Source organism: Cetorhinus maximus, chromosome 19 (genome assembly GCF_964194155.1).
Source record: "Cetorhinus maximus chromosome 19, sCetMax3.hap1.1, whole genome shotgun sequence".
NCBI classification, from domain to species: domain Eukaryota; kingdom Metazoa; phylum Chordata; class Chondrichthyes; order Lamniformes; family Cetorhinidae; genus Cetorhinus; species Cetorhinus maximus.
The window spans coordinates 37246767-37263990 of record NC_135897.1 but is presented as its reverse complement, the minus strand read 5'-3'; the positions used below and the strand labels follow the sequence as shown (position 1 = coordinate 37263990).

General features: G+C 40.6%; 1 protein-coding gene across 7 annotated transcripts in view; it reads left to right on the top strand.

Moving 5' to 3' along the window:
• Positions 1 to 17224, top strand: part of dock10 (dedicator of cytokinesis 10) — a 370245-nt gene that overhangs the window by 343697 nt on the left and 9324 nt on the right. For 6 of the 7 annotated variants that reach the window (XM_078563739.1, XM_078563738.1, XM_078563737.1 and 3 more), the window contains 4 exons: positions 78 to 288; positions 979 to 1169; positions 6560 to 6660; positions 9981 to 10119. In XM_078563739.1, the coding sequence (XP_078419865.1) occupies positions 78 to 288; positions 979 to 1169; positions 6560 to 6660; positions 9981 to 10119 (642 nt within the window). Of the gene's footprint in view, positions 1 to 77; positions 289 to 978; positions 1170 to 6559; positions 6661 to 9980; positions 10120 to 14506; positions 16404 to 17224 lie in introns of those variants that run through there. The other variant, XM_078563742.1, reaches the window with a different exon arrangement.

Here is a 17224-nt window from a genome sequence, read left to right as displayed (position 1 = left end):
GAAAAAAAGTCGCAGTTAGCAATCTTTATTTGATGATTTGTGTCACACATCTCATATGTGGTGTTCTCTTCATTTAGGTCAATCCCAAAGATTTGGATCCAAAGTTTGCATATATCCAGGTTACCTATGTCACACCATACTTTGATGAAAAAGAGCTCACTGAAAGGAGAACGGATTTTGAAAAACATCACAACATTAAACGTTTTGTGTTTGAAACCCCTTTTACTCTGTCTGGAAAAAAACATGGGGGAGTAGAAGAACAATGCAAGAGAAGGACAATCTTAACAAGTGTGTAATGATTTTTAAATGTAGAGAATTTAGAGCGCAAGCTCCTAATATTTTATTAGCTTTGATCATTAACAGGATGCTCGATATAAATTAAAACGTCTAAAACAAATAGAATTTTTGTATATTGACCAATCCGATTCAGTGAATTAATCATTAGCCAAAATTAAAAGAATTATATTATGATCTGTGTAGCTTCAAGTGGAAAATTTCTGCAGAGCTCTCCTATTCCACCATTTATGTGACGTTTCTCCAGGGATTCTGTCAAAGTTAGAAACGTAGATTGGGCAAGCCCCATAGAAATTTTAGTTTTTGAGCTAACAATTTTTGTGGAGCTGTGTTGCTTTTCTGAAGTAGCTTATTAACCTTTGGTGGTTTCTAGGTAAGCATGATATTCTAACACGAGCACTTTCAGCAAAGTTCACTAATTAGTAGGATTGGGAACTGTGGCCAGGCTCCCTTTCCCTGACATGGGACACCTAGACCAATGCAATGCTCCACTGCTGCCATGATAATAATGTGACTGACTCAACATAGGCCAAGGATTGCTGTCTTGGTCTATATGGTTGAGTGCCACAGCAGATGTTGCATTTATTCAGTGACTGTATTAACTTTCTGCCATTTGTACAAATAAATGAAAACATAGCTTCATTGTGTTTTCATTTCACAAATATTTTTGCTTTGTTCATGTAGCTGGCCAGACATTTCCATATGTTAAGAAGAGAATTCAGGTTGTTAACCAGCAAAGCACAGAACTGAACCCCATTGAGGTGGCAATTGATGAAATGTCAAGGAAAGTTTCAGAACTAAATCATCTATGCTGTATGAATGACGTGGACATGATTCGCCTGCAACTCAAACTACAGGGAAGTGTCAGTGCCAAGGTAATGGTTTTTGTGTTGAAAGAAATTAATATTTTTGATAGTAAGCTATTTTTAAATTTATTTGTTCACAGAATATGGGCTTCATTGGCTAGACCAGCATTATTGTCCATCTCAAATTGCTCTTGAGAAGGTGTTGATAAGCTGCATTCTTGAACCGCTATAGCCCATGTCGTGTAAGTACACCCACAATGCTGTTAGCAAGGGAGTTCCAAGATCTTGACCCAGCGACAGTGAAGGAACGGTAATATAGTTCCAAGTCAGGATGGTGTGTTACTTGGAGGGGAACTTGTAGGTGGTGGTGTTCCTTGCCCTTGTGGTAGCGGTCATGGGTTTGGAAGGTGTTGTCAGAGGAGCCTTGGTGAGTTGCTGCAGTGCATCTTGTAGATGGTATACACTATGTTGGTGGAGGGAGTGAATGTTGATTGTGGTGGATGGGGTGCCAATCGAGCAGGCTTGTTTGTCTTGAATAGTGTTGAGCTTCTTGAGTGCTGGTGCAGCTACACTCATCCAGGCAAGTGCAGAGTATTCCATCACACTCCTGACTTGTGCCTTGTAGATGGTGGACAGGCTTTGGGGAGACAGGAGATGAGTTACTCACCACAGGATTCTGAACTTCTGACCTGCTCTTGTAGTCACTGTATTTACATAGCTGATCCAGTTCAGTTTCTGGTCAAAAACCCCCAGCATGCTGATAGTGCTGGATTCAGCGATGGTAATGCCATTGAATGTCAAGGGGAGATGGTTAGATTCTCTTTTGTTGGAGATGGTTATTGCCTGGCATTTATGTGGTGCAAATGCCAATTATCAGCCCAAGCCTGAATGTTGTCCAGTTCTTGCTGCATATGGACACAGACTGCATCAGCATCTGAGGAATCATGAATGATGCTGAACATTGTGCAATCATCAATGAGCATCCCCACTTCTGACCTTATTGTTGAGGGAAGATCATTGATGAAGCAGCTGAAGATATTTGGTCCTTGGACATTGCCATGAAGAACTTATGCAGTGATATCTGAGGACTGAGAAGATTGACCTCCAACGACCACAACCATCTTCCTTTGTGCTGGTTATGACTCTAACCAGTGAAGAGTTTTCCCCCAAATTCTCATTGACCTCAGTTTTGCTAGGCCTCCTTGATGCCACATTCGGTCAATTGCTGCCATGATGTTAAGGGCAGTCACTCTCACCTCACCTCGGGAGTTCAGCTCTTTTGATCATGTTTGGACCAAGGCTGTAATAAGGTCAGTTACTGTGGCCCTGGTGGAACCTAAACTGAGCATCAGTGAGCAGGTTATTGCTGAATAAGTGTCACTGTTGATGACCCCCTTCCATCACTTTACTGATGATCAAGAGTAGAATGATGGGGCGGTAATTGGCCAGGTTGGGTTTATCCTGCTTTTTGTGAACAGAACATAACTGTGCAATTTTCCACATTGCCAGGTAGATGCCAGTGTTGTAGCTGTACTGGAACAGCTTGGCTAGGGGTGCAGCTAGTTCTGGAGCGTAAATCTTCAGTACTGTTGCTGGAATGTTGTCAAGGCCCATAGCCTTTGCAGTACCCAGTGCCTTCAGCTGCTTCTTGATATCACATGGAATGAATATAATCAGTTGAAGATTGACACCTATGATTCTGGGGGCCTCCAGAGAAGGCTGAGATGGATCATCCACTTGGGCCTTCTAGCTGAAGATTGTTGCAAATGTTTCAGCTTTGTCTTTTGAACTCATTGAGGGTGGAGATATTTGTGGAGCCTCCTCCTCCTGTTGTTTAATTTTCCACCACCATTCACTGGTGTGGCAGAAATACAGAACATAAATCTGAGGCCATGGTTGTGGGTTCGCTTAGCTCTGTCTATCGCATGCTGCTTCCACTGTTTGGCATGCAAGTGTCCTGCATGTAGCCTTATCAGGTTGACACCTCATTTTATGCATGCCCTCCTGCTATCTTCATTAAATCAGTGTTGATCTCCCGGCTTGATGGTAATGGTGGAGTGGGTGGTATGCCAAGTTGTGCAGATACTGATTGTAGTTGTATACAATTCAGTTGCTGCTGATGGCCCATGCACTTAAGGTTTTGATTTTGAAACCTATCCCATTTAGCACAATGGCAGTGCCACAGAACACGATGGAGGGTATCCTCAATGTGAAGGCAGGACTTTGCCTCCACAAGGACTATGTGATGGTCACTCTCACCAATACTGTCATGGACAGATGCATCTGCAACAGCAAGATTGGTGAGGATGAGGTCAAGTAAGTTTTTCCCTCTCGTTGGTTCCCTCAGCACCTGCCACATACCCAGCTATGTCTTTTAGGGCTCGGTCAGTAGTAGTGCTACCAAGCCATGTTGAAGATCCCCTTCCCAATGTACATTCTGTGCCCCTGCTACCATCAGTGCTTCTTCCAACTGGTGTTCAACATTTCAGGAGTGCTGATTCATCAGCTCAGCAGGGTGGGTGGAGGGGGGGGGGGGGGGGTGGGTGGGGAGCTGGTGGGGGTGCGGAGGTTGGGGGGCAGTGGTGGTGGGGGGAGTGGGGTGTGCGGTAGTGGTGGGGGGAGTGGGGGTAGGTGGTGGGGTGTTGGGGGGCGGGAGGGGGGGGGTGTGATAGGTAGTAATCAGCAGGAGGTTTCCTCGCCAATGTTTGATCTGATGGCATGAAACTTCATGGGGTCGGTCCGGAGGCAATGACAAGGTCTCCCAGGGCATCTCCCTTCTGACTGTATACATTGTGCCGCAACATCTGGTGGGTCTGTGCTACCAGTGGGTCAGGAAACACCCAGAGATGATGATGGTGGTGTGTGGGACATTTCCTGTAAGGTATGATTCGGTGAGTATGACTATGTTAGGCTGTTGCTTGATTAGTCTGTGAGGCAGCTATCCCAATTTTGGCACTAGCCCCCAGATGCTAGTAAGGAGGATTTTGCAGGATCGACAGGGCTGAGTTTGCTGCTGTCATTTTCAGTGCCTATATCGATGCCAGTTTGTCCATCTGGTTCCACTTGTTTTAGACTTTGTAGACCTTTGATACAACTGAGTGGCTTGCTAGGCCATTTCAGAGGGAAGTTAAGAGTTAACCACATTGCTATGGGTCTGGAGTCACATGTAGGCCAAACCAGGTAAGGATAGCAGATTTAATTTCCTAAAGGACATTAGTGAACCAGATGGGTTTTCGTGACATTCGCCAATGGTTTCATGGTCACCATGGCTATGGAGGCTAGCTTTTTGCTTTAAATTCCAGAATTATTAATTGAATTTAAATTCCACCAGTAGCCCTTGTGGGATTTGAACCTGTGTCCCCAGAACATTAACCTGGGTCTCTGGATTACTAGTCCAGTGAAAATCTGACCATGTTCTCTTGTATACATTTCTCAATGTGAATGCAAATTAATACATCATATCCCATTTTACTGGAAGACGAAGTACATATTTTCAATTAATTTTGTGTAGATCTTAACCAACATATTCCTTTATCTTATAACAAAGACCTTCAGACATTTTCATAATAAAAAATACTTAGTGGTGCCTTTTGACTGGGAGAGGAGTATGTTATTTGTGAGAATTAAAATACCTGTATTTATATAGTGCCTGCTATGTCTTCAAGACATCCCAAAGCTATATTGGCATTGTTAGCAAGGCTGCATTTATTGTCCATCACTATTTCTTCCAAGAAGGTGGCAGTGGGCTTTCCCATTGAATGGCTGGAGTTGTATGATGATGGTACCCAGAGTGGTGGTCGATAGGGAATTCCAGAACTCAGTGATGATATACCTCCAAGTCAAGATGACGTATGACTTATCAGAGAGTCCTGAGGTGACCATGGTCCAAAAGCATTGCTCCTCTTATACTTCTCAATGTTAAAGATAGCTTGGGAGGGAGATGCTGTTAGTGTCTCATCCAACATTGCAGTACTGAATGGAAGTGTCAGCCTAGATTATGTACTCCTGTCTCTGAACTCATGACCCTTTGAATAAGAGCAAGAATGCTCTCTGAGTCAAGGCTGACGCCCAGGTACTGAGCAATCTATAGTTACCATTATAATTCCCTTTTAGCCCTTCTATCGCATACCAGTGTACATAGAATCACATCTCTGTGGCAGTAAGCCAATTGGCAATTTCTGAAATAAATACATGCTTAATGTATGGAATAAAGCAAATTAGGCAAGGAGTTAGACAGGAAGTAAATAAACGCACATGGCCTCAAATACATCAAGTCGGACTTCTGTGGCAGAGGGCCAGATGAAATCAATTAATAAATAAACATGTCGTGAAGAAGTATATATATGCTTCAGGGTGAATGGATCATCCACAAATTAATGATTTAAGTAAATGAAACCATAATAAATTAAATCTGACCTTGAGGAATGTGGGATAGTTATAAATGAGTCAATGAATTAAATAAGTGTAACCTGAATAAATCGAATCTGACTTCTACAGATCAAGATACAGCACGATATCCTATGCTATGATTCTGCTGTGGTGATTTCATGCAATTTACCCTCTTCAGCCACTCTTTTTCATACAGCTGATTAGGAAACTAAAGCCCCGCTAAACACAGACTGACTCTTAGGTCAGCATCAGTTCCTTGGTTGACCAGACAATTTGAAAAATCTGAGGTGAATCTCACTGTGTCCAAGATAACTTTTAGAATAATCTTGGAGCGCTGACTGGTCAGAGCATATGACTGTTTACTGGAATAAGCATGATATATTATAGCATGCATATATAATAATTCCCTTATCTTTTTGCTTAGAGAAAACATTGTAAAATACAAGCAAGCTAGTTGCTTTGGATATTGGACAAAGTCTAAGGACACAAGTTTCAAAGTTATAACCATCAAATGAAACTGTGTTAAGACTAGAAAAAAGGGTAGATATGTGGAACAGACACTGCAAAAGCAGTTACTGTGACATTGATTAACTCCTTCAAAAAATAATTGAATAAATATTTGATTAAAAATTGGGGTTTAGGATATTTATGGATGTACACCAAGGTAATCAAGTAATCATTGAATTGTAATGTACCTTTGCAGTTGGGATCCATATTTGTGGAAAATAGTTGGCCAAGTTTGAATGAAGGATGTCTCAGTGTGGACAAGCATTATAGAGTTTTAATTGATTGCCTTTGGAGTCAGGGTATTTATTAGAATGAGCATTCCCCTTAGATGATAAAATAAGTCAGATAGAACTGGGTTATGGGAGATTGTACATTGTTTCTGGAAAGAGTGAATTTAATGGGAGTCTTTTCTTGTTCTCTGTTTTCTTGTGTTAATCTAATGTGAACAATGATTCCAAGGATTATACTCTGTTTATAACATTGCATTTGTATTTCGTTTTTGTTTTCTACCAAATTTACTAATTTGCAATGGTGCTCATTTAGTTGTATCTTTGTCTGCACAGGTAAATGCAGGGCCCATGGCTTATGCTTGGGCTTTTCTAGAGGAAAAGAATGCAAAAAAATATCCAGACAACCAAGTCAAACTCCTCAAAGAGATTTTCAGGTAAGCATTGCGGGAAGATGAAGGTTAAATACTGAAATATCAATTTTCTTGAAATGGTATATTGATCCAAAGATTCTTCACGTATATTCTTCCTTACAATGTAAGTAATATGCAAACCACATGGTTGGAAAGTCTAGTCTATATAATTAAAAGTTTTATATCCAACAGACTTCCTTTATTTATTCCTTCCTTTCTTATGCCTTTTAAAGGTATCTTGCATCAAGAAAAGTTGCACTTGAGGCTGCCGAGCCTGAAAGCACCATGGGGAGAATTTGCTCGGCTGCGATCAGCTGCACACCGCCATTTTGCGTGGGCTGGCCAATTAAGACTCGCCCAGCGTGATGCGCACCCGGAAGTGCTGAGCGCTCCCTGTGCAGGTGGGGGGAAGGAGGAAAGTCGGGGTCTGCGATCTTTCGTGCATGCGTGCGAAAGGGTGCAGAAATCTCCCTGAGGCACGGAGCTGCCTCAGGGAGATTAATCCGATTAATAATTTTAAAAATTATTCAGACATGTCCCCTCATGTGACAGTGTCAAATGAGCTAGGACATGTCTATGAATTTTATTAAAAATTTTTAATAAAGTTATAAAGCCTTCATGAGACCTCATCCCGCCCGTGGATGAGGTTCCATGAAAAATGTAAAGGCTGCCTGGGCTCTTTGCCTGCCCGCCAACCTTAAGGTTGGACGGGCAGCCCTTACAAGTGCCTCAGTTAGTTGATTAATGACCTTAATAGGCCTTTGACAGTTTGGCGGGCACACAGCTGACTTCGGTATGTGCTCATCGAACTGAAGATCTGAATGACGCGTGGTGACGTCGGGACGCACACCCGATGTCACCGCGTGTCATTTTACACGTTGGCGTGCAGAGCCCGCTCCCGCACGCCGATCAGAAGATTCAGGCCCATGTGTCCACTGGCTGAGAATTTGTAATTGCTGAATTAAGCAATTATGTTACCAATCAAATATCCTGTAAATGTGAACAACTCAAAGAGCTGCAAATGAATCGTCAGAAGCAAGCTGAGCAATTGAATTCCACAATTTTATTCCAAAGTTGCCATTCACAACCTAGAAAGCACAGCAAACTGACCAATCTCACTGCTCCAGTTATTTCTTAACGCTATTTTTAACTGTCATTACGCTTCTTCTTTGTAATCTTTTCAAACATAATAAATGCATTCAAAATGACAACATTCTGAAAAGACAATTATCCAGCTTGCCTGTTAAAGTGATTGCTTAGTGTTAGAAATACATGCAACAAATTTCGATCAGATCTTTCCAGACACTTTTGTTAAGAATCTGAACCTTGAATTTAAAATTTCACACTGGCTGCTGATTTCCAGCTTTTTGGGAGAAATTCTGCTGAGATAATTGTAACTTTTATCATTAAATGAAAAATGGGTGATAGCAAACCATAAGCCCATTTTACATCTCTCCTGATTTTCTTTTTCCATCATCCATTTTCCCGTGGCAATGAAAGCTACAATGACCTTCTTTGTGTGTTTGATTTGTTGTGAAAATTGTCATTTTCACTCTTCTCCTGTGAAATTGTGCAACGTGCACAACAGCAAACCAAGTCATAGCAATCAGGTAGAAAAAGATGACGGAATTCTAAGGGTGCGGGTGTGTGTGTGTGTGAGATAGAGAAGTAGAGATGCGTCATAGGAGTTTCTGTTTTCACCCTTGAGCTGCAGAACAGCAACATCCAGACATAATATGACTAACTCCAAGGCACCAATCAGGAATGTGCTGCATATAGAACATAGAAGCCGCGCACAAACTACGTTCCTTTTAAGATGTGTGCATGTGCAGCTACACATCAAGAGACCACACCAAATGAGTCAAGCACAGCAATCAGAAGTTAGAAGAAATATTGACTATGACAGCGAGCCAGAAATAACACCAACAGGTTTTACAAAGTTTTTGAAGGTGGAGAGAGAAATAGATGTTGGAATGTAACAAATAAGAGCAGTAGGAGGCCATATTTTGGAATTCTCTATCCCAAAGAGCTCTAGATGTTCAGAGTTTGTCCAAGACCGAAGCTGAGGTGAAAGATCAACACCTTGATCTTATTGAATGGTGGAGTAGGTTCAAGGTGCCATGTGGCCTACTCCTGTTCCAATTTCTTATGTCCTAATGCTCTTGCTTGCTCATGGCTGATCTTGCAGCTCAACTTTAATTTCCTACCTCGATATCTCTTGATTTCCTTAGAGCCCAAAAATTCATCGATCTGTTTTGAATGTATTCGGTGACTGGAAGGAAGGGTTTAAGGGATAGGGTTCCAAACTAGAGCGGAGGCGTGAAAAGAGGTTACATGAATGCCAGCGTTAAGATCTGAATGGATCCATCTCAGGCCGTGTGGCAAAAACGCAGAGGTTTTATAATGTAAGGGAGTGGGAAAAATTGGTTTTCAGGTGGAAAGGGAGCAAATAAAATGGCTTGCATCATGTCATTTCTGTAAAATGATAGGTAAATATTATAAGACTTGTACGTTTCCCTATCAACAAGGTAATACAGGAAAGGTACATCCTGACTCTTAGATCAAACTAAATGGTGTTGAGTAGAAAATGAGGGTACATTCAAAGCAGACAACTCGCCCAATGAGCGGTGTCAATTTCGGGGTGCTTTCCTCATTGTCAGTGGCCCTCATTAAGTCCCAGGACAGTGGAAATGGGGAGGGGTTCAATCAAGACTCCTGTAAAGCCAGAGGAAGCACTTCTGCTTCTCTTGGCTCCACAAGGAGATATTTCTCAAATGTGTTAAAAAAAAATACCTTGGTTGGCAGCTGCTGAGTGGGGACCTTTAACAGGTATGACACCCCTAATTTTTATGTTCAAGGAGATCAATTATTGTTACAAGCATTTGCCTGGAATGCCTAAATGTACCACAAATTTGCAGGTGTAGGTTGGACTCAGACAATCTTGCTTACAATGTGGTATGTTTTATGCCACTTTTATACCAAAACACCGGGTGCAATGCACACAGATTTCTGTCTGACAACTACAAAAATAGTGCTTGCTCTCTGCAGTGGAAATGACACACACCATTCTTCACATGCAACATTTGTTGGCTCTGCTAGTTTTGTCTCCACGCAAACTTTGCATGTTGTTCTATGTGCAATCTGTTTTTTTTGTCACCCCTGTGACAAACATCAAAACTAAGGCTATCAGGTCAGTTTAGTCAACAGTGCTACCTCATACCTTCAATAAAACTCCTGACAGGTATTTGGCTGTAATGCTGTTAAAAGCATTAATGATGTTCTGGGCATCATTATGAAATAATCAGTAATTAGTTTATTAATTGTCTTAAATCTTATTTGTGCAGACAATTTGCAACTGCATGCGGACATGCTCTGGAGGTTAATGAACGGCTGATTAAAGAAGACCAATTAGAATACCAGGAGGAGATGAAGTCTCACTACAGAGATCTGCTGAGCGAGTTGTCTACAGTCATGAATGAGCAGGTTAGCATTACTATCAAATTGCTGCCATCTTGTAGGTTGCACAGTTCATCTTTTTGTTTATTTGCTCGGACTTGGGTCATGCACAGTGCTCCCCTCCCCCCTCCCCCCAGAGGAGGATGCAGAAAGCCCCATCATTTTGATATGGGGTCTTCATTATAATGTGAGCATGAAATCTGCTCCTCAGTAGGCAGGTTGGTACTCTGGAGGCAGAAAATCAGGTAGTACGATTGAACTTGAAAGTTCTGCAGCAGCACCTTTAAAGAGAAGAAGCAGAATTGTCAGGAGTATAAAAATCAGCACTTCAGAGCAACAGGTAATGTTTCTGTGGAACCTACGGCAACAACAACATTAAAGTTGGAAGCCTTTGATGCTGAAAACCCACAAGCAACTGCCATAAAAATGTGCCTCAAAATCTCCATTCAGCTTCCCCTGACTGCTGGGGATCCCATTTATTTATTCTAACCATGATTTGGTTTGTAGTGGGGTGGGGGGAGCAGGAAATCATGATGGTACAGGCAGGCTGAGAGTTGGGGGTCATTCCTAAGTCCTTTAATACCAACTTTCATATAATAATGAGGCTCACACCTGTTTTCAGTGAGACATCTGGTCACCCGGATTGAGGTCTCCTGAAAAGCACCTATGGCCACTCAGTAAGTGGCCACTTTCATTTTGCACACTAATTTTGATCCTGTTAGTGTCCATTTTGAAATGCAAACAGGGCAGCCTGGACATGAAATGTCCACCTCTTTCTGTGCTCTCCTCCCCTTCACCCACCATCCCAGCTGCCTACAGATTTCTACCTATCAGTTGGAAATGAATGGGAATCTAGCTGCAGTGTAAGAATGTTTGTTTATTCTGATGCTTACATAATGTAATTAATCCTATGCACGTCCCTGTTTTCTGCGAAGAATTAATGAAATTTTAATGATTTGTTCAGCCTGATAGTAGGTCTGCTGAAGATGGCAAGAACTATGTTTAACAATCATATCGTTAGTTCTATCAATTCAACATAGCCTTCTAAAATACTCCTAAAATGCTCCTGGGTCTGTGATATCTAAATACACTTTATATGTTTTTCTTACTCTGGCTAGTATTTAAAGCACATAATCTGTTTTCATTTCAGAGCTGTACTTGGTTTATTAAGCTGTAATATTAGCATAATCGGACAGATGCAGACCACTAAACTGTAACAAATAGGTTTTAGCTTTGTAGCTCCAGTAATATTTAGTCACAGCTCTCTTAGCAGTCATTTTATAATTAATAACCAAATGAATTCCTTAAACAAACAGGTTAATTTTTATCAGGTTTCTTCTTTCACTTATGATGATCCTGGTCACTTTTACGGACAGAAAATGTTGGAAACACTCAGTAAGTCAGGTACAGCATCTGTGGAGGGAAATTTCTGATGAAGGGTTATGCCCGAAAAATTAATTTGTCGTTTTTCTCCAGAGACACTGTGCCTGACTTACTGTCAATTTCCAGTATTCTTGGTTTTTTTATGCCAGGTTTCCAGGATCTGCAGTGTTTGATTTTCTGTTCACTTACACTCTTGACATTTAAATTAATGAAACTTTTGGCCATAACAACTAGTGGAATGAATCAAGTAAAAATACAAAAAAATTAGTAATAAAGTGTATGAAGGGACAAGTTTTGATCCCGTAAATACATTTTTTTTGAAAAAGGGAATGTTGTTTTAAGTTGTGAATCATGATAATTGTTCATAATCTGGTCTATAAATGTTCGGCACCACTTGATCAAGTTCTGAATACATCTTTCAGCATCCAGCTGTAATTTAGGTACAGATATTATAATCTTTTTGATATTGAGTGATAAAGGAAGACCTAAAGCACTTATAGTAAGATTAATTGGAGCCTCATTATACATGATCAACTATTCAGACCACAACTTTGTTAGCTAGTGTAATACCTATACATTGCTGTGAGCAGAGCATCTGATGGTGTCTGCCAATAGTTAGACCTGCTGTAGCACATTTGAATTTTTAAATTTTTTGTCATTTGAACACAAGGATAGTAGTGGTCTATAAAAGAAGTATAGCAGAATGTTCTCTCATTTAAATTTGCCCTCTTCCATCTCGTTTGGGGGTTTACTTACCTTAAAAAGTCATGGAATAATTGAGGGTTTAAAAAAAAAACTGGTGCTAATCCTTTGTTTAGTAAAATCAAGTTCATTAATTTATGGCCTGTATTTTCCAATGGCAAAAAAAAAAATCAGGGTTCACCCTCACTACTCCTCTGAAGCTAACAGCAACTCCTGGAGTCCTCACATGCACAGTTAAACATGGGAATACAGAAGTTGCTGTCTGTAACTTCCCAGCATTGTGCACCTTTGAAATCCCCACAGACTACAATGAAGTAGAATTCTCTGGACTGATGGGTGCTTGCCCTTTTATGCTCTTAGTCTATCTGTAAAAACCCTTATAAAAGTTGTTGAATAATGTTAACTGGGTTTTTAACTATGCATTAAGTTCATAATTAGTGCCCCTGAAAACTAATTTTATATTTATTAAAGTCAAATTTCTCCATTATGATAAAATTCCATTATGCAAATATATTTTAGGTTTATTTGAAATGTCAGTTTTTACCTTAATCCCATGCATATGTCCCAACCATTTATTCCATGCTCTGTAAAACATCAATTAAAAGTATAAAATGAAGTGCATTTTACTTCCTGATTTGCTATCAGTGAGAATGCTTCAATGTGATTGGCTGCTTACCCCACTTGAAGATACACTGTTGCTGGATGCATGGAGATTCCCTTGGTTTGGTGCCAGACTCAAACTGTAGCCAAGAAAGGAGCAATCCTCAGCACAGAGATTGCAAAATCTTTGCAAGCAGCTTTCTTTGAAATCAGTGGTGAGAGGAATGGCTTCATCACAGGCTGAAAAATCTGAGCCTGTAGATGAAGGGAATGTGTTTAATCAAATAAAACTTCATCATCATAACCTCTTCCTTTTTCCGTCTTTGCGAACTGACGTCCCTTTGTTATGTATGTCTCCTGTTGCAGTGTGTTTAACTTTAAATTAAAATGCATCCACCAGAGGACTAGATGGTGCAGTGGACCAGGGCATTGTTTTTCACTTCTGTGCTTTTTAGGTTTGTACTAGCCTAGGTTAAAGAGGCAGTGGCTGTGAAGCTCCTATGAATAATCATCTGGGTAATTTCACCAGGTTCTCAGTTGGCATAGATTTCTAGCATAAATTGGTCCTATTGGGCATTCAATTGTATTGTTATTTTGTCATAAAGTTTCAACAATGAAAACATCAGCCTGGGGTGCGAGGGGCTTCTTCTGAGGTTTAAGGTATGTTGTTGGGGCAGAACAAAAGGAAACCTTACTGCAGCTAGCTATGCCATTACTGGCATCAGATGGATGGATAATACATTTCCTGAGAAGAAAATCAGTCACTTTAATATGTAGAAAGACATTATTAAAATATACCCAGCAGTCATTCCATAGCTCACCTGATTGGTCTTCACAGGGATTGTAACAATAGCTTTTAAAAAGAGATCCAAATTCCAGTCAGTGATTGAAAGGCTCACAAGACAATATTCCAAATTATAAGACATTTACTGTAACAATCTAACCAAAAACAACATTGACTAAACACTATTTAGTAGGTAACTAATACACTAAACTACAGAAAATATATCCCCCCCCACCCTTAATTCTTAAGACAACCGAAAATCCAATGCCATGGTTATGCTTTTATTTTGCTCAAAATAACAGTTTTCACAAGAAACAGTCCAACATCACTCCCAGCCTCCAACAAGTTCACTTCTGCCTGTTTCACCAAGCCCTGTTTTGCCAAGTCATAACCCTGAGTGACTGTCCAAAAGGAGCTTTTCTCAGTTTTTAGAGAAGTCCAGCCTATTCCAGTGATTCTTTCTCCAATTAGTCACACCAGGATGAATCGTTCAGATTCCTTAGATTGCCACAGGACACACCTCTTTAACTAGAGGCAGTGTTCTCTCCCACATTCTTCCTGGTCGTCTACAGTGTTATGATCTCAGTAAACCTTTTTTAAAAAAAAGAAATCTGAAATCCCAGGTATGTGCTAAAAGAACAAAGCCAGAAGATTCCACAGCTTAAATGAAAAGATTTTTACTATACGAGAGTCAAACAAAGCAAACACCAAACATTATCTTAGGTATTATCTATGCTCTAAAACCCAGAATCAACATAAGTTGAACATGAATTAACCGGCAAATTGTGGTTGATTCTAAACTATGAATTACACATTAAATGACAGATACAACTGAGACAGATTTTATAAATTGGCTTGGCAGTCCACTCAGCATATCAATCTCAGTCACAAAGTTCTTCAAAACTCTGTCTTCCTCATGAAGAATGTCAGCTCCTCTCCTTCTAGGTGCTAGTCTGATCCCCAGCTGACAGCGCACAACCAACCCGAGTTCCACGGGCACGGTCTTCACCAAAAATGGCACATGTCTGCAGAACCTCCTCAACTTGAGCTGGATGGTGTAGATCCACCAATGTTATCTTCAAGTTACAGAAACAGCTGCACCAACTTATCCTCAGCCTCTGGATCTGGATTCTATCGATTTTTAGTTTTCCTGTACTGCACCACCAGACTCATGAACTTCCACTGAGCTTGGATTAAGCTGTGTCCTTTTGTATGCTTTCAATCAGGTTCAGTCATCCTAGAAGTTTTGGTTTCCAAGCACAGTTTCAGTTCATTTTCTTAGGAAACTGAGCCTTCCAGTTACTTTCTCTGTTTCATTTTTTCCATTTCCCTTTTCAGTTAGGGTCTGTCTCAAAAAAAATACAAACTTTGAAACCACAGATTTCATCACAACAGAAAAGGACGCACTCTCCTCTCTGCTGACCACACTGACTGCACTCCCTTGTCTCTCTTCCTATGAGACCTCCCTCCCTCTCTTTATTCTGCCCAAAACGTGGAAACTGAAAGTCTATCCACAGTTAGCACAGCTGCCCTTGTCATTGTTTCCAGGTGTGAAGATCTTATACCTTTAAGTCAACCTGGGCCCCCCTGTCCCTGCAGCAACCAGGCCACCCAGGCTCGTTGTCAGGCAGAATTCAGACCAGGTCACATGACCCCTTTCATTCCTCCATTTTACCTGGAATTTAAAAAAGACAGCACAAACATAACAATCTTATAAACCTGGCATTAGTAACATGATGAACCAGTTCACCATTCCCTGTAGCAACCTTGATTTGCCATAGCAATTACTGTATGACAGAAAATTTGAAAGAAAAATAGTGGAGATGAAATATTTAGAATACTTACCATGAAAATAATTACTCTACTTCTGTTTCCTGTGTTGCCAATTTGAAATATACACAATGTAGAAATAGGGTAATTGTGTTCATAATATTTGTTTCATTTGTAAAAGTATTTGTTGTATACTTGTACTGTTTCAATGACTAGAAGAAAAATCGCAAGATATGATAGACACAACATATCTTTATGATTGATTGATCTGAATTCTCGCAGAGGGCGATCTTTCGTTTACGTTCTTAATCTGGGAGCTGAGATGTGTGTATGCTTATGGTAGTTATCTCACTTCAGCAAGAGCGCTAAGGAGAAATGGGATTTTGTCACTTAAATTGGGGATTGCAGATGAAAAAGAGTACTGATATGAAACAGCTCACGGTTTTTCTTCTAGTCTGTTGAAGCATCAATATTGAATTTATTTGATATATGATAATAGGGACTTTGTAAGTAACAGTATCTCATTGAAAATGATTTGAAGATGAATCTTAAAAATTATTTTATCGGTTGTAATACTTGAGCACCTGGCTCCTCAATAGAACCACCTCACTCAATAAATCTTTTTTTTATTTTTCTCTGGCAGCTGAATTATGCTTTTACTTCTTCCAACTTCTACTCTTCTCAGTCTATCACCTCCTTCACTACTGTTAGCAAAAATGGTATGTCTGGACCTCTATCTATGGTGACTTTTTACTCTTTACTGGCTTTGCATGGTTTTGTATTTCAACTTCTGTTTTCATTTTTGTTAATTTATTAATTTATTGTAAAATGGCTAGCCAAATATGTCAACCAAATTGCACAAACTTGGCAGATCTATTTGTTTGTTTTCTAGTAACTCTTCAGTCCAAGTTGTAGCACTCTCAGAAATTAAAAATCAGCATTTGGGTTGCATGATTTTATACATTTAAAAATCCATCTGTCAACAAAGTAACATGACAGATACCCTGAGAAAAGTTTTGAATGACACATCTTATTCAATTTTAATAAAAGAATGGTAATTCATCTCTACAAATTTGCATGGTGCAATTATTATGGTTATTGTCACTCACACACGCATGCACACACCACACACACACTCACTCTCACACACATGCACACACCACACACACACTCACTCTCACACACATGCGCACCCCTTTCTATTCATGGGCCAGGATTTTCAGGCGGTGTGTGGGAGCGGGCCCGACATGCTGGCACGTAAATTGACGTGCGATGATGTCGGGCATGCTCCCGACATCATCGTGCTGTGTCGCAATATTTCATTCGGCGGGCATGCGCTGGAGTCGGCTGTGTGCCCGCCGATAATTAAAAGGCGCTATTAATGAAGTAATTAAGTTCAACTTTATGTTGCCCGTCCAACCGTTACGGTTGGCAGGCAGGTGAAAAGGCCACGTGGCCTTTACGTTTTTTAGGAAACCTCATCCACGAGTGGGATGAGGTTTCCTAAAGCTTTTACAACTTAAATAAAAAGTTTCTATAAAAATAAAAACATGTCCCATCTCATGTGACACAGTCACATGAGTAGACATGTTTCATAAAATTTTCATTGGGCTGAATCTTACCTCTGTCGGGCAGACTGGGTGGAGCTGATCGCCACCCGCAAACAGTTGCGTGCCGCCATTTTACATGGGCCGGCCAATTAAGGCCGGCCCAGGATAATACGCGTTCTGTAGTTCTCAGTGCTACCTGTGCAGGTGGGGGGAGGAGGGAGAGTCGGGGCATGCGCGCGAAAGAGTGTAACAATCTCCCTGAGGCACGGAGCTGCCTCAAGGGGATTAAGTACATAATGAAACTTTTTTATAAATAAAGTGAAAAATTATTTAGACATATCCC